Genomic DNA, 24,185 nt, shown 5'->3' on the forward strand with positions numbered 1-24,185 from the left:
CACTAAGATGCGATACGACCCGTCTTCCTTAGGTATAAATTATCAGATTTTTTAACAGGATACATACAATCAATGAATAAGTGTAACACATCTTGTTAGCACGGACTGTCTACCTAAATTACAATAAACTAGGGTGTAGTACAGCCCGTCTTCCCTAGGTATGGCCTATCAAATCCTATTGATCATATGTTAATTAAACCCATAGTATAACCACCATCCTCATAATCACAGAAAACAAGAATAATTTGATTTCAATAAAAGTAAAATATTTTCTAAGACAAGAGAAAAATTTCACAAATATTGATTTTGGAATTTAAGAACAATTGCATTTAATATGAAGAACATAAATCAATTGTAGCAATCCTCATAGTTATACAATCAACATGCATAAATTGAAAATCTAGAAATTAAATACAATCAAATCATTGTGCTTGGATAGGGTTACATTAACACCCCACGAAGGGGTTTAGCCCCTCATGATCTTCTAAGCTCCAAAGACAAATTTCTGATTTCTAGCTCTAGGAAGCGGTGTGTCTGTTTACAATGTTTAGAACCCTATTTATAGGTATTATGAAAACCCTAAAAGTCCTAGAAACCCTCAGAAAACTGGAGGTCAGTCTTCCAGTCCAATTGGGAGACTGAAAACCAAATCCACGTTGGAAAAGGATTGTTGCCATGCAATACACGCCCGAGTGCGCTTGATCCAAAGTTTTGTGCTCTCGAGCGCAGCCTAGCTGTTATGCGCAAGAGCGCAGACATGCGCTCGATCCTTGGCCGTAGACGCTCGATCGCGGGTGCGCTCGAGCTCAGGAATAGTTATGCTCGATCCTAAATCCAGAATGCCCAACTTTTTGCCATTTTAAGCCCAAATTTCAATGGTTTGTCAAATAAGACCTGAAACACAAAAACAAAACAAAATCAAACAAAATTAAAATGCTAAGGAATTAACATATGCAAATTAAGGGGCTTGAATTTGCAACATTCGGCGCTTATCATTTTCCTATTGTTAATTTATTATGTTTACTTATTATGTCTGTTTTTGCTTATTACGATTGAGATTGTTTTTAGGCTTATTATGTCTGTGTTTGCTTCTTATACTATTTGAGATTTAGAGTCTTATTTCACAGCCCAACTGAAAACTGAAAGCATTGAAAATATTATAAAATCCTTGAAAAATAGGAAAAATCGTTTTTGCACAGCCCTATCGAATTGCAGTTTTGAATTATAAACTTTATAATTGAAAGTTTGATTTTTATCAAAGTTTAAAACTGGCTAAGTGGTTAAAGGCTTAGTACTAGGCTAGTAGCCCATCAAAGTTCAAAGTTTAAACAATTTAAAGGTTTCAATTGGGCTTGAAAATATAACAAAATTAGGTCAAATTCGGCCCAAAATGGATAAGTCCAGTAGTACAAATTTAGAATCATGGCCTAGCCAGTTATAGTGACGGTCAGTAACGGTATGAATCACGGTCGGCAAAAGTCAAGTGAAAATACCGACTTTGCCTGATCGTGGCGGAGCAAAATGTGGCAAAGGCAAATTCCTAACCGCATTATCCAACTCCCACACCTAGACACAACATGTTTATTTAAACGGGTTGCATGTGTAATGTCGTGTTACCCGTTAAGAGAATATGTCATATTCGGGTTTGGGTGTCCAACATGTTTATTTAAATGTGTCGTGTTCGGGTTTGACATAAATAAGTTCGTGTCATAAAGAGGTTGACACGAACCCAACACGCCAACACGTTTTGCCAGCCCTAATTTAAACCTTTTTTTTTTTACTGATTACATCAGCCTCAAAGACCTTTTACCTTAGGTATGTTAAATCTTTTTTTAAAGCTTAAAGGTACAACTAGCTTTTCAAGGGCTTAAGCACCTTCAACTTAAGCATTTTAGACATATAGGTCTTGCTTGGAAGTAGTTTCATTTGGGCTCAGATTTGGGTTTAGTTTCAAATTTACGAAACCCAAGGCATTATGTGAGTTTTGGGCTGCAATAATGACAGACATTTTGGGCTTGTTTTAAGCTCATTTCTATCTGGCTCAGAATCAAATTTCGTAATGCAGTACGTGTAAATGCATAAATTTTTGGGCCGGTCCGGTATATGTTTGTTAGCCCAGTACAAAAGTCTGCTCCATGAATTTATGGGTCGGTTAGGTACAAATTCAGTTGAGTGATAAATGTGTTTACTCATCCAAGATGCTTCATTTTATTTCTAATTCAATTTTACATGTCTATCCCCCTTAATCCCGCATATTGAGGCCATCACATGCCTTTTGATTTCACAATGACACAATGGGAATTGCAAAAATGCATTTTATTGTGTTGGTACAATAAATATAGTCTACCAAACATATTTACTTTGGCATTGTGATGTCCCACATCGCCTGAATATGGAGATGGAGATGTGCTTAAATGTATACTACACCCTTAATGACAACAATGCGTTTTAAAGTCGTGATGGTCATAATCCCATCAGAACTCCACAGTTAAGCGTGCTTCTAGTTTAGTAGTACCAGGATGGGGGACCTCCCGGGAAGTCTGGTTTGGAGGAGCCAAAAGCAGACAATATTGTGTGTCATTGAGGTAGGGTGTTACAAATGGTATCAGAGCCATTGCCTAACCTGAGATGGGGGAGCGTGCACAAGCCCATGAAGATCGCTAGCAGGCACTCGCTGGGACGAACGCCAAGAATGGGCTAATCCCATGAGGGTTGCCAGCAAGGACGCTGGCTCCTAAGAGGAGGTGATTGTGACGTTTCACATTGCCTGGGTATGGAGATGGGGATGTGCTTAAATGTATATTATACCCTTAATGACAACAATGCATTTTAAAGCCGTGATGGTTATGATCCCATCAGAACTTCGCAGTTAAGCGTGCTTCTGCTGGAATAGTACCAGGATGGGTGACCTCATGGAAATTCTAGTTTGCGGGAGCCAAAAGCAGACAATATTGTGTATCATTGAGGTGGGGTGTTACATGCATCTTGAAAATTGGTTTACGCCTAATTAATGTGCATCGTAACCAGTGTTTGTCTATTTCCTATAGACACTTGACTGTTCAACTTGGCAATCTCGTGGTTGTGTAGTCTACCCGTGCATTGTGCTATCCACAGCTGTCCATCTAATATCTGACGGATACAATTTGCATGATTTGATGTATGTTAAAAAGAATGTGTAATCGGGGAGAGTAACATGCATTATTGCATGAAGATAACGCCAAAATAAGGCTGCCATTTGGAGATTTGAATATATTTTTCCCAATAAAAATTTACTTTTGCTGCATATGATATCGTGTGTAGTTGTCCAAGAAATTTATTCCAAATTTGAATCAAATATACTGCCCGTTAAGCAAGTCATCAATGTGGTCGGCCTAGTATGGTTAATTTGGTGGCTTAGTTTCGCATATGTAGTGTTATGCCATTGTAGCCATACATGTGTATCATTAAAACTAAAGTCGGTGGTACTGTCCATGCTATAAAGTAGCTAAAGATCAATTCAAAAAATTTCAAAAGTTGTCACTTTGATCTCTCAGTCACCCCATAACCGTCCAATTGTGCGCTTTCAAAGGGACTCATTGTTAGCCATCCGATTATAGGCCGTTATATATCTTTGAAACATTCGTATTTGGTCTTACCTAATGCATACATGCAGTAGATTCAGTCTTTTTCTAGTATACTCTTTGACGGCGAGGAGCGTTTTAAAGGTTGAGCATGCAGATCTGGACCATACATAATTAAATATAAACATAAATATGAAAAGGTCCACACTTCCGTTCACTACCTACTCTAAAACACATCGTTTTCAATTTCCCTTACTCATTAATGTATATCACTCTTGCTTTTAAAAGATCTCCCCACAAAAGCATATCTTCAATTCGTAATCATATCTTTCTCTTCAACGTCTCCTCGGCATCTCCTCTGCAGTGGCCACTTTGCAGACCTCGAGGGCGTCTTCTCTGCACTCCCTACTCCGTAGAAGCCTAGGAGATTAATTACTACATACATGTATGGGATTTGAGTTGATGTGCACAGTGACCTTGATGTGTAATTAAACCCTTCCTTCGCACAACCCCTTAACAATGGTTGAGTACCCCTTCCATTGCACTTGCAGCTGTCATACTAGTGTTAGCCATAAGCGCAAAACTCACAACTCGCCAGTCTCAAGCATTACGGCATCGAAAATGCGATCTTGGAAGGTAACCCAACAATTGCTTCTTCTCATTCAATTTTTTTAATTTTTGTTAATTTTTGGGCATTGTAATTACAATTACTTATAAGTGTAAACTATTGATGACATCTTAACCCATTCTTACATCCATCGGCAGGCATATTGCACCAGGAGCACCAAATACCATCACACCACCGCCCCTCAAAAACTGCAAAAAGGTTCCAATAAAAAAACCCCAACCTGTTTAGTATAACTTTTTTATTTTATTTTATTTTATTTTATTTTTATTTTTTATATATTCTTTTTTATTTTTTTTGAAAAGCTTGCCTCTATTTATCTATAAGTTTACGTTAAATATATTTTAGTTTTTTTGTCTATATCTGTCTTTGTGGAAAAAATGAATTTAGATCGTGATATATGTGGCTTTGATATATTAGAATATATATTACTCAAATAAATATTATATTTGTTTCTTGTTTTTTTATGGTCTTCCTTCCCCACTAGATGGCCAACCAAGAAGCTTCATAGCCCCTCAGGAAGTTTCATGGCCCCTCACTGAGCCATTGTCACAAGCTAGGACACATGGCTCAGTGAAGCAGCAAAGTAACATGTGCGTAGAAGACGTGGAGTTGATATATAGTTGGAAGAAGCTATAAGCTACTAGTTTTGGACACGTGCGTTTATAATATAAAGAGGCGTGCGTTGTAATTGAAATAACTAAATTAGTTAAAAGGAGTGCAGAGTTTGTATAAAGAGGATAACTAAGACAAAGAGAGATGTATCTTTTGAGTTGTATTGTTCTAGATGAACTGTGTCGGTTTTAGGCTCCTTGAACCGCCTACATTTTCAATAAAGATTCCATATTCATTTGATTTCTATCATTTCGATTTCAATCAAATTTTCCATAACATAGTGTTTATCCGTTACTCTGAGGCATGGGTGACTTTAGAGGAAAAAATGAATGGGCATGTTTGAAAATCCAAGTGTTTTTTGGCCCATAATTCCTTTCATGGAAGTCAATAATCTTTCACAAAAGTTAGTAGAATTATAGATACTAATGAAATGAACAAGGTGACCATCCCCGGCCACCAAAAATCTTAAATAGTAATTTATATATATATTTTTTTGAATAAAAGGAAATTTTTTTGGGTATTTTAGTATTATACGTTAAGAAAATTCTAAAAGAGAAGTAACATTCCAAATTTTTGAAAAATAACAATTCAGTATTAAGAGTTTTTAAAATTTTAAAATATTATTTTTATTTTCAAAATTCTGAAAGCAAAAGACGAAAAACGAGCTGCATGCATTCATCATGCCTAGCCACATGTCAAAATCTGCCTTTACATGTCGCAATAATAATCTTAATTAATTAATTAATTATTATTATGTTTTTTTGGCTTCTGGGCGTGGTTAAAGAAAAAAGAAAAAAGAAAAAAAAAAAAAAAAAGGAAAGAAAAAGAAGGAGAAGACTTCCCCACCGCACCAAATCAAAAATTTAAAACTTGAATATCGCAATAATGCTTTTACGTTACACAATTCACTCTCTGGAGGGAAATTCAAGGAACCCCACGCCACCAACTGTGCGCACTCGCACGCATGCGCACGTTAGCAGCGTTCAATTTTCACGTTATTTTTTAAATCCTAATATAGCGACTAATAATTACCTCACCCTGCTGCTCTTTCTCTCTCCAACTACGACCAGGACCACCACCACGACCGCCACGTCCAGAAGCAGCACAACGACGTCGTTTGCCACGAGGAAGATCCACTTTCCGCGTTCGCTTCGTCTCGGTTTGTATTCAGAATCCGATTCCACTCTCTCCGCGTAAGCGCAATTCGATCTCTCTCGTTTTCTCGAATCCAAAGTTTCTCGCATTTTCTCGGTGCGAGTTAATGGTATGTTCCTCTTTCTTCTCCTGAGAAACGAACAGAATATTCATTTCTCTGTTAAATTTATGCATCGGATTTAGGGCTTCTGGTCAGGAACTGCGAATATCAAGGGCTTCACACTAGACATTTGAATTGAATTGCGGAAGAGTTGTGGATTGCTTTTGGTGGGCGAAATTAGGGTTTTCCATGAAGGTTTAGGGGATTTCTAGGGTTTATATCGGATCAGTGGAATGCTAGATTGGATGATTTGGTTGTGGTTAGCGTGATGACGGATTGAGCAATGGTGCGGCTTCTGGGACTGACTCGCGGAGAATCGGATGAGTCGCCTCGCGAGATCACCTCGCGGACCAACCGGGCGAGTGAGTCCGGCGAGAACGGGTGGCTCATTCGGTTCTTCGACTCGGCGTTCTTCTGTGAGTGGATCGCCGTTAGCTATTTGTACAAGCATGATCACCCTGGGGTACGAGACTACCTCTGTAATCGGATGTACACTCTACCCTTACCGGGTGTGGAGAGCTATTTGTTTCAAATTTGTTATATGATGGTGCACAAGCCGAGCCCGTCTTTGGACAAGTTTGTCATTGATATATGCTCCCTATCGTTGAAGATTGCTCTGAAGGTGCATTGGTTTTTAATGGCGGAGATTGAGGATTCGGATGATAATGAAGGGATTAGTAGGATACAAGAGAAGTGCCAGATTGCAGCGACGTTGATGGGTGAGTGGCCTCCTCTGATACGGCCTCAAATTGTGTCATCAAGCCCTGGAAGCAAGAACCAGGTTTTGAATAGGTTACTGTCATCGAAACAAAGGCTGTTGTCCCTAACATCGTCACCGCCCACTTCGAAGACTCTATCGTTCTCGCCTTCATCGGGAAACAATTTGCAAGAGGATGGTAATCAGTTATCTTCAGAGGAGAACAATATTTTAAAGAAGTTCATTCCAAGTCCGAAGGTTCGAGATGCGTTCCTATTCAGGAAGTCTGCAGAAAAAGATGATGATGAGTCGGAGAAGGATGGGTTCTTTAAGAGGTTTTTGAGGGACAGTAGAAGTGAGGATGAGGCAGGTTCAAAGGTTCGAGATATGTTGCTTTTCAGGAAGTCGGCGGAGAAAGAAGATGATGATTCTGAGAAGGATGGGTTTTTTAAGAGGCTTTTGAAGGACAGTAGAGGTGAGGATGAGGAGTTGACGTCGAGCTCAGATGGGTTTTTTAAGAAGTTGTTTCGGGATAGCAAGAGTGACTCTGACGATAAATCGATTTCTAAATCAGTGGAAGATGATGAAAAGGAAGGCTTCTTTCGTAAGTTTTTCAAAGAAAAGTTTGAGGACAAGAAGGATGGGAATGATGGGAAGGGAGATGAAGATATTGGCAACTCGGAAGAAAAATGTTCTAAATCTGTTGAAGATGATGAAAAAGAGGGGTTCTTCCGGAAATTATTTAAAGATAAGGACAAGAAAGATGAAGATACGGTGAACTCGGAAGAGAAAAGTTCAAAACATGCTGAAGATGATGAAAAAGAGGGATTCTTTAGGAAATTATTTAAAGATAAGCATGAGGACAAGAAAGATGCAAATGATAAAGCTGATGAGGGGAGTGCCAATGCTGAAGAAGAAGAGCCTTCCGACTTTTCATTGTTCCGAAGATTGTTTCGTGTGCACCCTGAAGATTCCAAAAGTACTGTCGCTAATGAAATCAGCAATGGTGGTAGCTTGTTTGAAAGTAGTCCAGGAACTGAAAGTTTTTTTCGCAAATTGTTTAGGGATCGAGACCGTTCAGTTGAAGACTCAGAGCTGTTTGGTTCAAAGAAATACAAAGAGGTCTGTTCAGATGTGGTTTATTTTTATGTTTTTCCCTTAATATGAAAGCATAGCCTTCACTTTGCAGCACTCTTTTTTTCCAAATTATGTTGACATAAACAAAGAATATATGTTTTCCTTTGCAGTTTTAAAGATTTTAGTAGAATGTGATCTCAACATTTGATTATTGGCACTCTTTATTATGTGTGCACTATTAATTAATTCTCTAATTCATGAGGAATTCCCAAATTATACTTTCTTCTTTGCTTGTAGTTATACATGCCATTATTGTGTAGGTGTATCTCTTGTATAATTTCTGTGTAAATAGGTTGCACCTTTTTAATGATATTTCGATTACATATATATATAAAAAAGACATGCCATTATTGTCCCATTTACTCTAGTTAATGACACATTTCTTCCGATTTCGAGGCAATACTTCTATTAGAAGTTTCAGAATAGATATGTGGAAATAGTCGCAGAATGTAAATTTGCTTTTAGTTTTATTGTTGTCCCCAATGGCAAGGTAGTTCTAATAGCCACTTGATAATCGCAGACACAATTCAAAGAGAGGTGAACATCTTATAAACTTCTAGGGTGGATCAAACTGAAGAGAAAATATATTGAGGATATGAGATGTACATTTTAAGACATGGCAAAGAAAGAAGTTTGGCTGACAGTGTCTTTAATATGGTAAGTACTGAATTGAAGAGAAATTAGAACAGGAAGACCCCTCCACGTTCCGTTCCACTTATAATATTGGAAAATAACGTTCCATTTCAGGCTTATTGGCCTTGTTTGTCTGTACTTCTGGCCGAAATTTTGCATCTTGCGAGGTACTCTTGTTAAGTTTTTTTCTAAAGGGTTTATAAAAAAATTCACTGTTGGTCATTTTATAATTGCTATCAACAATGGCTCTTCTCTGCGTCCTATCCTCAAGAGCCGTGCAAGACTAAACTGTCTTACCTGTTTTTTCGCTTTTACTTTTCTTACTGTAGCACCTCTGGGAAATTCAGTTGGTCTTCCCTTAGACATACTTGTAGGAGCCCTGAGATAGCGGATTGTTGTACCTTATACGCTGGGATTTTTAGGCCCCTCTATTTTTCTCGTGTGTCATCTCAGATCTTTATTATTCTCTTCCATTGGTTTTACTCTGAGAAATAACTTTAATAAGCTTCCTGTTATATGTCTTCCCCATGGTGATTTGTTCCTCCTACCCCTCTTCAGCTCTATCTCTACTTCGAGCCTGTCTTGTTCTTTTACAAGCTTCAAGCCAGTAATATTGTAACGTTCTTTTCATATGTGATACTCTAAGTTAAGCCTAGTCAAGTCTGGTAGTTTATTGAATGCTTTGTGCCTCAATGATGAAGGTTAACCCATTTTTGATCCCTTAATGTTCCGTTCCAATGAATACAGCTGAACTTTTCCTGAGTGAAATGGTGTTCATTTTGTTCCAATGAAAAAGCCTGATTACTTGAGTTGAACGGTATTGATAGTCTTGGAGATTAGGAGTCCAGGAGATAGGTTTTTGAATTAAAGGATAACAATTAGAGTTTTGAAAATAGAATGAAATAAGTGTGTGCGGGCGCGTGAGAGAGAGGCGGAATGACATAGCACAAGTACAAGTTGTTCCAATTAAAAGCCAGATTGGCTGAGTAAAATGGTATTGACAACCATGGAGATTAGGAGTCCAAGAAACAGGTTGTTGAATCTAAAGGATAATAATTAGTGTATCGAAAATACAATGAAAAAAGAGTGAGGATGGATGTGGAAGAGGAAGTTAATGTTATATGGAAATGCCTTGAAAGTAGGACTGCAGTACATATCCTTTCCATTCAATGAACATGATATTTTATCCATGCATGTAGAATATCAAGAGCAATGCTGTACAAACCTAGGAAGCCTTTACAGAAGGTCTCTTTATGCTACGCTTGAATTTGCAGCCAAACCAACTTTTTTCTATTAGCTTCTCATTGGCCAATCGCATGGCCTTCTCTAAGTTCTTTTGGTCACTACTCATCCCCTGCATGATGTATATCCATTAACTTGCTCTTTCTATGGGAACTCCCTGAAGCTACTTGTCCAGCGTGCCTTATTTGTGATCCTTAGAAGATGGTTAGATAAACTTAGCATCAAGGTAAAATACACAGAATTGCAGTATATCAATTTATTCAATGGAGACAGTCAGTCATGAAATCTTTCACCGACAATACTTGCAAATAAGTTCTTTTCCCTCTACATGATGAATAGTATGGATGAACGGTTTTTGATCTGGTGATATCTTCCATGATTTAGTATGTGGAAAGAACCAGTGGTTGACCCAAGGGATGGACATGCCATAGTTAGATGCAAAAGAAAAGAAAAAGAAAAAAGAAGTTTAGTAGAGGGACGTTTAGCTGCACATGTCTTACATTTTGCTAAGTAATCGAAAAATAACATTAAAAACGTAAAGGCACCCCTAATTATATAGAAAGTATACAAGAGAAAGTACCTAACTAGAAGGATCTTACAGTTTGCCATGTTGATTCACCATGCTCTTATTTTGGCAGAAGCATCCTGGTTCCCCAAAGCAGCGGAGCGAAAAGTCAGATGCAAAACCCCCACTTCCAAATAATACTGTATCACAGTCCCGAAAAGGGGCTTATCACGAGTCATTGGAGTTTGTGCAGTCATTATGTGAGACATCATATGGCTTGGTTGATGTATTTCCAGTTGAAGATCGAAAAAGTGCTCTTTGTGAGGTCAATTATGTTTTTTTCAATGCTTTCTTTGTACTGATACATGTTTTGTAACAATATCTACATTCATATTTGTCACGTTTGAATGTTTTTCTGATGCTTTTATTGTGTTTCTAGTCTCTCGCAGAGCTCAATTTGCGTGTAGCTGAGGCTCAAAATAGTGGAGGTACTTCTTTAATCACTGTAGGTTTAAGTATAGGAATGTTCATCCTGAGGCACGCTGCCTTTGAGTATTTTCTTATGTGTAATGTTTGAACTAGTGGCATGATATTGTCGAAAGAATTGTCAGGAATAGTGTGGTATGTTTCTAAAGACGTGGTTAAGTAATGTGAAATATTGAAAAACTTTTGACTTTTGAAACTAAAACAATTTCAAGAAAAATCTGTTTTGGATATTGTCTCTATTTTTTTTCTCCACTATATTTTTCAAAGATGTTCAGAATGCCTATGTGGAAACAAGTCTAAGGCATTTTTGAAAGTGTTAGCTTTAGGAGGTGTCTTTATTCTTATAGAAGTATATGCAAAAGTGTAAGGCGTGTTAGTATATGGAATGTAATAATGCATCATTCTTCAGATTGATGAATAATGTTACTTGTAGGAATCTACTCTAGTTGAATTTTGATGGGTGGATTCTTTTAATAAAGTATTTTCTTAAAAAAAGTAAAAGAAATTGATTATGGGATTCTGCTTTCCTATAAGAAAATGTTTTGGATGCACTTATAAGTTGTGCTCCTGTTGTTTTGTATGCCCAGTGTTTCGTTTAAATGTAAGCAACTCCTGTTTTTTCCAAGGTTCTATGCGAACTTACATCTTCTTCTCTAGTTGCTGGACTACTCTGCTTTTCCCCTTTCCTTTTCTATTTTTTGTGGAGGATTTTGTTTTTATTTCTTTCACCTTCTCTCTCCCCACCCCCTTCTTTTGCTTACTTTTCCTTCATCTTCTCTCTCTCTCTCTCTCTCTCTCTTTCTCTCTCTCTCTCTCGTTGTGTTCTTGATTAATAGACTGATAGATTTGGATTCTTCTCGTACTATGTTGATTTTGACTTGAAATTCTGCGATCTTAAATAACAAGGTCAAGGGTGCACAAAAATTGTTTCTTTCTAACAAGGTATGAAGAGGCAAATTTGTTATTGAGTTTGAGGCTTGCCAACAAAAGATATGGCCTTTAGCAAGTTGTTTGCTATTATCTTTTCATCTTCATGTTCTTTTATGAGGTTTGATATATTAACACTCATATGTATTACATGCATATATAAAGTAATGGAAAAGTAGACATAGCCCACATAGCCCCCCTCAAACTAACACCCAATCAGAATGTCCTTCCCAAACTAAAGATTGCATCAATATCTCTCCCCCAAACTACCAAAAATTTGGAATGTCCCCCAAATGACAAAAATACCCTTAATAATTTTTTTTTTAAAATAGTGGTGTCAAACAAACAGGGCACAAGACCCACTGCTTTCTTTTTCCCTCTTTTTTATTTTTTTCTGTCTCCCGAATTTCTAGGGGTTTTTTTGTCCCATTGAAAAATTTTAAGGGCATTTTTGTCTTTTTGCGGGAAAAGGGGGTATATTGCAAATTTTTGGTAGTTTGGAGGGGAAATTGATACAATCTTTAGATCGGGGGGATAGTGCAAATTGAGTGTTAGTTTGAGCAGGGTATATGTACTTTCATCAAAGTAATAAAAATAATCAAGTTATTTATTCACGGATTATTCTGGTTATTGTTTTATGCTTTTACTTATTGGCTCTTAACCGGCACTTTTCGTAGAGCACTATTGACGTGTTTTCAGTTAACTCTCATTATTGCATATAGCTACATTCTCTTATTTGAATAATGCTGATTATATTTAGGAGTTTACTTCCCCATTGAAAGGGGATTTATCTACGTACTCTTATTTTAGTAATGCTTATCATATTTCCTAGGAGTTTGCTTCCCAATGGGAAAGGGGATGTATCGTGTGATTCATATACCTGAGGATGAAGCCATTCTTTTGAATTCAAGGGAAAAGGCACCTTATCTGATCTGTGTTGAAGTTTTGAAAAGTGAAATGCCAAGGTAATACATCATCTAAATGCAGTAGTCCCTAATTGTTTCAGTTACTGAAACCAGTACCTTTGGCGAAAGGATTTCTAACTCACTCATATTTTTTGTTCCTTTTTTCTCAAAACTTGTTTTAGCAATGCAAAGGACACATCTGGTGTGCAAAAGCTTTCTAGAGCAGGAATTCCTCTGGCAAATGGAGATGCATTATTGCAAAAGCCCCCTCCTTGGGCTTATCCATTGTGGACTGCCCAGGAGGTTTATCGTAATAGTAATGATAGAATGTCAAGGTCAACTGCCCAAGCAATTGATCAAGCAATGACACATGTTTCAGAGGCGAAAAAAAAGTTTGTTAATGTGAGTCTTTCTGTAGAGAATCGATTGCCTATCCAGTCGGAGAGCACTGAACACAGTTGCAACGATTGTGCTAGTCTGCAGTCTACTTCAGCTTCTGCAGGTGTTGTGTCCAGGAATTATCAATGTGGTGAATGTGTGACTCACACATCAAGAGCAGCACATAGTAGTGATTTGGAGTGGGTAAGGGTAGTGCTGGCAGCAGATCCGGGGATTAGAATGGAAGACATTGAGGATCAAGGGCCACCACGTCGGAAGGAACACCGTCGGGTTCCAAGTACAGTAGCTATAGAGGCAGTAAAGGTGGGCCTTTGGGTGATCTTAAGTACTGTTGACGCTATTGTTGCCATTATTGTTTAATAATACAATGTCAAATTATAAATGCCTGCTGCTTATAGTTTTATGGTAGCAATCTACTCGCTAAAGGAGGTTATCAGGGAGGAGGGTGGTAGGCCCTCTTATCTGCTCACGCTTTTTATTCCTAAAAGCTAGCTTTCTTACCAACTTTGCTGCATTAGTTGTCTTTCCAGTGTCAGTTTGAAGAATTTAGTTGTCTATCATGATTGCGTCCTTTGCGCTTTTTAATGAACTTGTTTTTACTTATAAAAAAGAAGTTGTAATGCTGTTGAAACATCAACTCATTAAAGGATAATATGCCTGGCGGTAAATGATCGGGCTTGTATTACCTAAAATCAATTTCCTTGCATGTATCCATTCTGCACGTGAGGTTTTTTTTTTTTTTAAAAAAAAAATTCATATTTGTTTGGGATGTTAGCGAACTTTGAACTTTCTGCAGGCTGCTGCAGCGAAAGGAGAAGCACCTCCTGGGCTCCCTCTGAAAGGAGCTGGTCAAGAGTCATCAGATGCACAACCAAGGGTAAATTTTAATTTAAAATTGGATATTTTTCACTTTTGTTGTAGTGTGTAAGGGGAGAATATAATATCCAAGAGACCTAATTTCTATACAGGTTAGTGGTAGTTCTCCCAAGGCCAGTGATGCCTTATCCGGCGAACATTGGGAGGTAAAGAAAGAAAGGATACGTAAAGCTTCAGTGCATGGAAATTTACCTGGTTGGGATATGCGCTCAGTAAGTTCTGTATACAGTAAACAATTTTTTTAATGAACATATTGGTTTTGAGTAGTGTGAACTAGATAATTGGTAAACATTGAGCATTCTTTTTCTCTAGCATGCTGGATGATTTCTAAGATATGCATTTGTGCGTGCAAATAATTAGAACAAGATGTCCATCTGGCGATCTCTTTAGCTGATTGTATAGTTTAAGCTTAGTCTCATCAAACTAGAGTTTCTTCACCTATGATTTTTTTTTTTTTAACCTGGCAGAGGTTAAAAAGATCGAAACCTTCCGACAGTTATTCCCTATTTGTTTAGCCAAAAATTGGCCCCCCTCTCTTCCCCCCTCCCCGTGTTTTTTCTCCCTCTACATTTTTTAGGTTAGCAAGGTAGTTTTCTGCCCTAGCGGCGGCGCTGTTTAGGCATTGTGCGCTAGGCTCTGGTCAGCCGCTATGGAACGGCGCTTCTCCATAGAAGCGAAATCCTTTTGCCTGTCAGCGAAGGAAGGGTGTCCTGATCTTCGGTTGGAGGAAAAGAGAAAAGGATTCGTCGGGGTAATTTTCGTGAGCCAACCTTGTGCTTCATGGTTGGTGGATATGGTCGAGGAGGCGAGTCAGTCTCTGTTGAAGGTTGATATCGCCAAGTCATACCGTGAGGGCGACAAGGCTTTGATGGTGCATGGGGGTGTTAATAAGGCAGGTAGTTTCCTGGAGGTGGCCGTCTTTGCTGAGGGAGGTCGTAAAGGAATCATTTGGCTACCTGCGGGCCGTGGAGGGAGGGGATGGCGTCGGTTTGCAAATGAATTGCGGAGGTTGTTGGGTCCAACAGCCTCTACGCATCATGTTCCGGGGACGCAGCTCAAGCTTGGTTTGGGAGAATCCTTCTCTGGATGTCACCCTGGGCGCTCCTTTGCGGAGGTTCTTCGACTGGCGGCTGGTTCTGAGGAGCCTTTCGTTGGGAGGAGGGTTAGATCTTCGCAACACATTGATCTCTTCCCGGTGAAGGACTCTTTCGAGACCGGGTACGGTGAGTATGAGTCGCGGGTGATGGTGGACTGGGTGGAGTTGGAGTCGCCGGATCCTGCTAATCTGGCTACATGTTTCATCCCGACGGCGGATCATACGAAGAAGAAGAAAAAGAAGAATAAGACGTTGCTAGGTTTTTTGCGTTCTGTTTTGGGCCGGGTCCTAGCTGGGTTAGTTAAAGAACTTTTAGTTGGGCTGGGTGTTCGCGAGTTTGGGTCTTTCCTTAAGCCCAAACACGCTGGGTATTTCAAGACAGCTTGGCGCAGGGGTTTGAAGCGTCGTGTTAAGTTTTTGCCCAAATCGCAACAGTGTGGTTCTGCCTCGCCGGGAGAGATTGATGTTCCGGTCGATCGTAGGGAGGCGTGCGTATTTGAGGTTTTTTGGTCGCCGGTGGTCTCGCCGGGGTTTCTAGCGATGATTCCGAGCTTGCGTTGGTGGGGCTGTCGTTGGCGGAGGTGCATCCGGAGTCAAATCAACTGGTTTGTGCGGCAGGGTCTGTGTCTCTTGGAACGGCGATGGTCCCTGTTTTTCCGACGAAGGTTGCTCTGTTGCCGGAGAATACCCAGAACTGGTTGTTGACTCCGGTGAGTACCCATGTCTCTCCTTTGTCTCCGGTGGTGGTCTCTGCTCCTCCGGTGGGAGCTGGTTCTGTTCCGGCGAAGGAGTTTGAACCCGTTAAGACTGCTCCGGCGAAAGGGTTGCTACATCGGGGGTTTTTAGGGTCTAGAAATGTTTCCTCTTCCTCTCTGCCTGGGATGAAGGAGGCTTCATCGTCGGTAAAGGGCTCTAAGGTTGTAGTCGAAGATTCACTGACCTGTTCTATTTCGGGAAAGCATGCGGCTGAGCTGGGTTTGAGATTAAGCGAACCTTTTCCTCGAATGTCGGAGAGCGGTGCTCCGATTTATTCCTCTGTTTCCAAATCTCAAATAGGGTATGCCCGGAGGGTGAAGGAGAAGCTTGCCAAGCAGTTGCAGAAGAACAAGGAGCTGTTTGCCGACGTTGTAGCGGAACCCTCCGAGAAGGGGGCGGGGAACTATTCGGAGGTGGTTATAGATGCGGCGAATTTCGCCTCCAGTGTGGGACTGTCTAATGGTGAAGGAGGTGATGAGAAGAGTCTTTTGAATCTCTTTTCGAATATTGAAGAGGAGCGGGAACCCTTTACCTCTAAGGCAAAAGGGAAGCGGGAAATCAAGAATTTAGAATGCTCCATCAACTATGAGGTTAGAGAGAGACTTTCTCCGAAGCGGTATTATCGCCGTCGGGGTTGTGTTGGAACCAAAAATGCATTCTCCTTTCCTCCAGAGGTGCATTAGGGTTCTGGTTTTTTTTTTAGGGCTGGTGGTGGGTTTTGTGGGCTTCAGTGTTTGGGTTTTTTGGGTTCTTGCTTTGGTTTTTTCGCTTGGTGGTGGTTATAGTTGGGTTGGGTTTCTTTGGGGTCTGTTTTTTGGGTTTTTTTGGGCTACCTATGTATACTCTTTTGTGTACTTAGAGGCGCATTGCGCTTTTTTTTGATATATACAATTTACTTATAAAAAAAAAAAAGTTATTCCCTATTTGCTGTTGGATGTTGATTATTTGGACCATTTTTTTTAACCACTACCCCTTGCTCTTCAGCTTGTTTATCATTAATTGGGAGAATTGGCAACTGTTGGTCATGCATAAAGGTTGCTTGTTCTCTTTTGGCTGTATATCTGAAATTCTTGAAAGTTTGAGGCGTTTGATTTTATGTCATTGTTATTGAAGACTGATATGTCTTTGTATATGTTGTAAATATTTTGTGGTGGGTGTAATAACGCATTCAACATTAATGACATTTTTCGCTTTCTTGCTTTTCACGTAGGTTATTGTCAAGAGTGGTGATGATTGTAGGCAAGAGCATCTTGCTGTGCAACTTATTTCTCACTTTTATGGTAAGTGCCCCGTTGTATTTATTTTGTTTCATGTTATGTAGTTCTTTGTCTTGTTGCATGGTTCCATCTTGTCCAGCTACTTACTTTAGAATGTTCTACACTTTGTAAAGAACTTTTTCAATCTGCTGTTTAATGAGGTCAAATAAGATGTACTGTTGAGACATGGAATTGCTTATTGTTAAAGTCAAATTAAGATGAGCTAAAATATAGTTAGAATTGGGTTTCCCTCCCTCAATCTTGCTTTTTATAATGACGGGAAAACCATAGCTCTCTCTATCGTGTTTAATTTTCAAAGATGTTTGCCATTTCTTTTATGGTTGGACTTCGATGGCGCTTGAGGCCAATAGTTTTTGGAGCCTGAACCAAATGGCATCTCCTTTCCCATCAACAAGGGATGGAGGGTGAGGTCACAGTTTGAATCTTGTACAGGTGTGTGACTTGTATTTGCTTATGAAAAATAGATACAAGGCCCTTGAGTCGATGAGATAATTTTTTTATGGATTTATTTATTTCTGTCTTCATAAATGATTGATGTGCCTTAAGTGCAGTCTTTTGTTCTCTGAACTGTGAATGTTTGTGTTGTAGTTGGTAGATTTGTTATGGCGGGAGTTATGGGAAGGGCTAGGAGATGAGTTCAAATTCCACCCGGTCAGTTGGTCCAAGGTTTGTTCCTTGCTTTTTGAGGGAGAGTTGAGAATCTGAAACTTGGTTTTGTTCAACCATGCTCTTTTGAGAAAGTGGCTTTGGCAGTATTTGCGCTATTTGGTGGTTGTCCTATCGCTTTAGAGGCATCCCTAGTTTTATCTTAGCCCAAAACTGAAAGCCTTCTAACCAGCAAGCTGGGAAATTCTATCTTGCAAGAGGAGATTAGCTGGAGACTAAAGTGTAGGGTTCTCTGGCTGAAAGAGAGTGATAAATGCACTAAGTTTTTTCATCGAGGCGCCAACTTGAACTGGAGATTGAATTCTATAGAGTCCCTATCGGTAAATGGCTCTATTTCGTCCAACCAAGATGTTATCAGGGATCACGATATCCAGTTCTATGAGACTCTGTTTTCTTAACACCATAGTTGGAGGCCCAGGTTGGACAACCTTGCTTTCGATCTCTTGGACACAGAGGAGGCCTCTTGTCTTGAGCTTCCTTTTGAGGAACGGGAGGTATTAGAGGTGGTGAAGAGAGTGAATAGAGACGTAAATTTCTAACAAAGGTTTTTGGTTTGGATGGGTTTTCTATGGCTTTCTTTCAAGATTGCTGGGACGTGATCAAAACAGATATTTTGGGGGTATTTTTAGACTTCCACGCTTGTGGTAAGTTTGAGAAAAGTCTTAATGCCACCTTTATCGCTCTAATTCCGAAGAAGCTTGGAGCTTCGAATCTCAAGGATTTCCGTCCTATTAGCCTAATAAGCTTGGAGCTCGGGCACCTGTGGAGGGCTCTGACTTGGGGAGAAGTCTTCCTGTGGGAGGCGACGCCTGCTTGATGGAGGCGATGAGGATTCTGGCGAAGGAGTTCCTTGCTAGGGTAGGGACTGAGTTGGATCGGGTCATTTTTTAGGGTTTGGGTCTTAAGATCAATGCTTCGAGGGATATTAGGAAAAGGATGGTTCGGGTTTTCTCTAGGTTGGGCCTAAAGCCCAAGTTTCTTCTTGGGTATAATTTGAGGGGGAGGCGTAAGTTGAAGTCTATTTTGAGGCCCAGACCTTTGGATCCTGTTTTTCGGGTTAAGTCTAACGCTGGCGTTGATTGGGTTCCAAAACCTGATTCGGGGCAGGGGGAGGCTTCTTCGGAGAAGGCGCCAGAGGTGATTCTGGGCGGCTACTTCAGTGCGGTAGAGTCCTCTTGCTTGGGTATCTCGAGTGACGACGTGATCCTAGGTTCTGTAGCAGGTTCTGATGAGGCGGTCTCGACTGCTCTGTCAGGTAAGGGTGCTGTTTCTTCTCCTGTGAAGAGTATGCTTCGGCGTGGATTACCTATGTATTTCTTGTCTCTCTTTCCCATTCTAGCTTTTGTGGCAAATTGGATCGAGAAGCTTCATCGAGATTTCCTATGGGGTGGAATAGGTGATGAATTTAAATATCACTTGGTTAGTTGGCCCAAAATTTGCTTTCCTATTTCCGAAGGAGGTTGTGGGATTTAGAGTTTGCGGCCGTTCAATCAACCCCGGTTAGGGAAATGGTTGTGGCGTTATGTGAATGAGAGCGAGGCTTGGTGGAAAGCTATTGTAGATGCCAAATTCGGTTGTGATTGGGGTGGGTGGCGCTCCTCTAATCCTTCAGGATCGTATGGGGTGGGGCTTTGGAAGTACATTAGAAGGGGGTGGAAGCTTTTTTCGAGTCATACCAGATTTGATCTGGGTGTTGGGTCGAACATTTGATTTTGGGACGATGTGTGGTGTGGCGAGGTATGTCTCAAGGAAGCATTTCCGATGTTATATAACATCGCTAGCGCGAAGGATGCGCCTGTCGTTGTTAACATGGATTATTCAAGTGGCTCCCTTTAGTGGAATGTCACATTTATTCGTTTGGCTCACGATTGGGAAGTGGATGTTCTAGCCTCCTATTCCCTCTTGTACTTCTTTAGGGGGAATAGAGTAGGGGCGAACAAATTTCGGTGGATCCTGTCTTGCAAAGGGGAATTCAATGTTAGATCCTTTTTCCAGATTCTAGTTCACAAAGATAATCCTCCTTTCCCTTGGAAGAGTATTTGGCAGACCAAGGCTCCTTCGAAAGTGGATTTCTTTGCCTGGTCGGCAGCCCTAAGAAAGATTCTCACCATGGACAATCTCAGGATTAGACATCTAATCGTTGTCAACAGGGTGTTGCATGTGTAAACTGAACGGGGAGTCTATTGATCATCTCCTCCTCCACTACGAGACCGCCAGTGCCTTATGGAACGCCATATGTAGTCGCTTTGGTCTTTCTTGGGTTATGCCTAATAGTGTGGCAGATTTGTTCGCCTGTTGGTGGTTAGGGGGTCGCTCTCGAAGCGCGATAGTTTGGAAGATGGTTCCTCTTTGCCTTATGTGGAGCCTTTGGAGGGAAAGAAATGACAAAATCTTCAATGACCTAGAGAGGACTTTAGAGGAACTCTTATCCTTCTTTTTTTTCTCTCTTTACTTGGATAGCTACTTATTTAGCTCCTCTAGTTATTAGCTTTTCCGACTTTCTTACTCTCTTTTCTCTTTGCTAGTTACGTGTTCTCTTGTATACTTACTGTGTATTAGGGTTGCGCTGCTCTACGCTTTTTGGTATATACAACATTACTTATAAAAAAAAAACTATTTGCATGAGAGGCCTTGTGGAGAGTCGTAGTGGACATCAAAATATGGCAGCTTGTAGGGCGGGTGGTGTTCTCATGGGATTCACAGGTCGTTTGGGGTTGGGTTATGGAAGAATATCAGGAGGGGCTAGAGGAAGTTTTCTAGTCATACTAGGTTTGAGCTAGCCAGCTAGAAGATGGTTTCAAGATTAGATTCTGGCATGGCATATGGTTTGGGGATCAAGTCGTTAAGGAAACTTCCCTGGATTTGTATAATATTGCTTGCGTAAAGGATGCGTCTGTGGCAGTTTACTTGGAGTTAGTGTTTGCCATCAGTGGAATGTAAGCTTTATCAAAGCGGCTCACAATTGGGAAGTGGATGTTTTTACCTCGTTTTTTAATTTGTTGTATTCCTTTAGATTGAGACAGGGAGGTGAAGACAAGTTATGTTGGGCCCCTTCCAAGTGAGGGATGGTTGATGTTAAATTTTTCTATAATGTTCTTGTATCTCATGATAGCGTTCCTCTCCTTTGCAAGAGTATTTGGTGACAAAAGTTTCTATTGAGAGCGGCCTTTTTTGCTCGGACAGCCACCCTAGGGAAGATCCATGGATAACCTAAGGAAATGAGATGTCTTTGTGGCTGACAAGTTCTGTATGTGTAAGAGGAGTGGGGAGTGTGTGGGTCACCTTCTAATCCATTATGTGATCGTCAATGCATTGTGAAGTGCTATTTTCATCCTATGTACTAGGGTTGCGTCCCTCTGCGCTTTTCAATGAATTAGTTATTTATCAAAAAAAAAAAATAATGATACAAGAAAATGAAAAATATCATGCATGCCTGGTATGTGGTGTTTGTATAACCATTCTTGCCAAAAGTGATTTAACACCTATTCTAGTTTCTTCTCTCTCTCCCATTCTTTTATTTTATTTTTATAAGTAATGATGCATTAAAGAGTGCAGAGGAGCGCAACCCAAGTACATAGGAAGTATACAAGAGAGCGACTAAGTAGGAGAGAAAGAAGAAAACATAAAGAGAAAATCAGGAAAATTGATTACTAAAGGAGCAAGCCAGCCTGCAGTCCTCAATTCTCTCTCTCCCATTCTTTTCTAGGTGGTAAATTTATTTTACTAATGATTGACAAAAATTGCATTTATAAGTTCCTGTTTCTTGTTTATTGCAAGCAACCGTTCATTTCATGTGATTGTTAACCCATAAATGTCTAGACCTCTGCATGATTGGGAGGTGGAAGTGGTTTTAGGGTTCTTTGAGTTGCTGTACTCAAAAGAGTATGGCATGGAGGCGACACAATTTGTTGGATTCCATTTAAAAGGAAATCATTTGAAGCGAAGTCTTACCATCAAGTATTATTTAATCATTTAAGGTCCACTTTTCCTTGGAAGATTATTTAGAAAATTAAGGCACCCGCGAGAGTGGTGTTCTTTGTGTGTATAGTGGATTTAGGGAAAGTCTCAACTTTGGATAATTTACAACAGATGAATGTTATTGTGGTGGAGTGGTTTTGTATGTGTAAGAAATGTGGGGAGTCCATAGATCTGCTCCTTCATTGTGAGGTTGTAACAGAGTTGTAAAGTGCGCGTCTTCAGTAGTTTGGTGTTGCTTTGATTATGCCTCGAAGGGTGAGCGATTTGTTTGGAAGTTGGAGGGGACAATTGGGAAAATGTAATGATTTGAATGTATGGAGCATAGCTCCTTTGTGATTAGTGTGGTGTCTTTGGAGGGAGTAGAATGCAAGGAATTTTGAAGATCGTGAGAGTGGGTTGCTAGAGATGAAGAAGATGATGCTACAATCCCTATACGTATGGAGAGTGACATGGAATAGTTTGCATATTTCTAATTCTTCTGAGTTTTTGGAATTTTGTTCCTTTTCAATAATTTAGGGCTTCTCTTGTTTATTCCTTGTGTACTAGAGTTGCATTCCTCTACCCTTTGAATGAATATATATTACTTATATAAAAAAAGTGACAAAATGCATGCAAAACTGCACTTATCTTTTTACTGTTCACGATTAGTTTGTAAGAAGACAGTAAACTAACAAACATGCATGACTTCGTACAATGCTGGATCTAAATATTGATTCTCTAATACCACATGGTTCGCTTGGTCTTATACAATCACACCTAATGTGAACTTATTTCAAGAAATTGGTTTTCTGTAATCATTTTACTGATGAGCTGAGGCTTGTAATCATTGCCAGATATATTTCAAGAAGCTGGTCTCCCTCTCTGGTTGCGGCCTTATGAAGTTCTAGTTACTTCTTCTTACACAGCTCTGATCGAAACAATTCCAGATACGGTAATTCTGTAAACTTATGCTTTTTTATGTCAATTGGCAATTTAAGTTGCTGGTTATCTATCCTAGAAACAGTAATTCTGTAAACTTATGCATTTTATGTGAATTGGCAAAATAAATTTCTGGCTATCTCCAAAGTAATTTTTGTCTTATGTTTTAGGCAAAATAAATTTCTGGCTATCTCCAAAGTAATTTTTGTCCTATGTTTTAGGCGTCACTTCATTCTATAAAAAGTAGATATCCCAACATAACAAGTTTACGTGAATTCTTCATTGCCAAGTATGAAGAAAATTCTCCAAGTTTTAAGCTTGCCCAGGTAATTTCCATTTGCAATAAATACAGTATTGCTTCAGATGGTTCTATCCTTTGCGTGTTTGCTCATTCCCAAGTATTACCAGCTTTTTACCATGAAGGCATATATCACTACTACTAATTGTGTCTATTGCTTTATTTGTTTGTTTGTTTTTAACTTACCCGTGGTGGCTTAAACAAAGCCTAGTCGGAAATGGAACTTGATATTGCATTAAATGACACGCTTCATTGTATTTGGTGGACATAAATTTCATACAAACTAGTGGACATAAAGTCATTCAAACTAGCTTTTAAGAATGACACTCTTTTAAGAATGTGAGATGCACATACTTTCTTATTAATGCTATTAAAAAAGCATGGAGAAGCACATGCTATTAAAAAAACATATGTTTCTCACATGCTAAGGACACATATCACTCTTAGACATTGATTTGTAGAAATCATTTCTTGGTTATTGGTTTTCCTATATATATCCGAGCCATGGTGAACATGCGATGTATGTGTATAATAAAATAAAAAATATCTATTAAAGCATTAGAAATGAATCTCTTATGATAGGTTTTTTTTTAAAAAATAAAAATAAAATAAAAGGAGAGAGAGAGAGAGAGAGGACTAGGTAGTTATCTAAAATTTTTAATTATATTTCTTTAACTTATCTTATCAAAAAAACTTATTAAATTAATATCAGAAATTTAGTAAATTAAAAATTTATGGATTTACTTGTCTAAGAATATATATATTTGAAAGCTACTCTAGGTTCTCTCAATTAGCAGGTAGTGTATGGCTATGTGTAGCGCAAAGTGTGTGTCTCTGATCTATAGTTACTTACTCATGTAGGTATATGAATAACTGATGCCTTTTGAGTGTTATTTTCTTGGGAAGGCTGGAAATGGCTATTTAAGAAATGTAGGAGTCTTTTAGTATGGGTCATTGGACTGTTTTCTTTTGTTGTGGAGAAGTGATTGGAATGGAACAACTATCTGGTTGAGGGTGACAGTATCTTGAGTGTGCAGTATGTAGGTTAAAACTTGTTTCCATGAGATTTTTGTTATGTTTTGCTGAGTGAAATGACTTCCGGGTATTTATACACTGGAGGATAGAGGGAAGAGATAGAGGTACCTTTCAGTGTGATAAGGGAGGAAAGCAAGTCATCATCTATACCAGTGACCAAATTTGGATATGAAATAGAGAGCTAGGATTGATCCAAATAATGTTTTTAATCCTCTTGTTCGCTAATGAAATTTCTTTCTTTGATATACCGAAACTTAGGTGAGAGTTTTGATTTTTCTTTTTAGTTTTCTGACTTTCTC

General features: G+C 39.4%; 2 protein-coding genes across 4 annotated transcripts in view; both read left to right on the plus strand.

Moving 5' to 3' along the window:
* Positions 1-24,185, plus strand: part of LOC132166509 (phosphatidylinositol 4-kinase beta 1-like) — a 43,340-nt gene that overhangs the window by 5,701 nt on the left and 13,454 nt on the right. For 2 of the 3 annotated variants that reach the window (XR_009438572.1, XM_059577336.1), the window contains exons 1-10: positions 5,882-7,874; positions 10,403-10,594; positions 10,709-10,757; positions 12,515-12,647; positions 12,770-13,289; positions 13,783-13,863; positions 13,955-14,074; positions 16,925-16,994; positions 22,469-22,566; positions 22,775-22,879. Coding sequence is in view for 2 of the 3 variants with exons in the window: in XM_059577336.1 (XP_059433319.1) it covers positions 6,339-7,874; positions 10,403-10,594; positions 10,709-10,757; positions 12,515-12,647; positions 12,770-13,289; positions 13,783-13,863; positions 13,955-14,074; positions 16,925-16,994; positions 22,469-22,566; positions 22,775-22,879 (2,904 nt within the window). In the remaining variant the exon portion in view is untranslated. Of the gene's footprint in view, positions 1-5,881; positions 7,875-10,402; positions 10,595-10,708; positions 10,758-12,514; positions 12,648-12,769; positions 13,290-13,782; positions 13,864-13,954; positions 14,075-16,924; positions 16,995-22,468; positions 22,567-22,774; positions 22,880-24,185 lie in introns of those variants that run through there. The other variant, XM_059577337.1, reaches the window with a different exon arrangement.
* On the plus strand, positions 3,896-5,001 carry LOC132164904 (uncharacterized). Its single transcript, XM_059575416.1, has 3 exons — positions 3,896-4,196; positions 4,326-4,386; positions 4,673-5,001. The coding sequence occupies exons 1-3, from the start codon at positions 4,080-4,082 to the stop codon at positions 4,822-4,824; spliced, it is 330 nt and encodes a 109-aa protein (XP_059431399.1). The 5' UTR covers positions 3,896-4,079; the 3' UTR covers positions 4,825-5,001.

This window comes from Corylus avellana, chromosome ca11 (genome assembly GCF_901000735.1).
Source record: "Corylus avellana chromosome ca11, CavTom2PMs-1.0".
Lineage (NCBI taxonomy): Eukaryota > Viridiplantae > Streptophyta > Magnoliopsida > Fagales > Betulaceae > Corylus > Corylus avellana.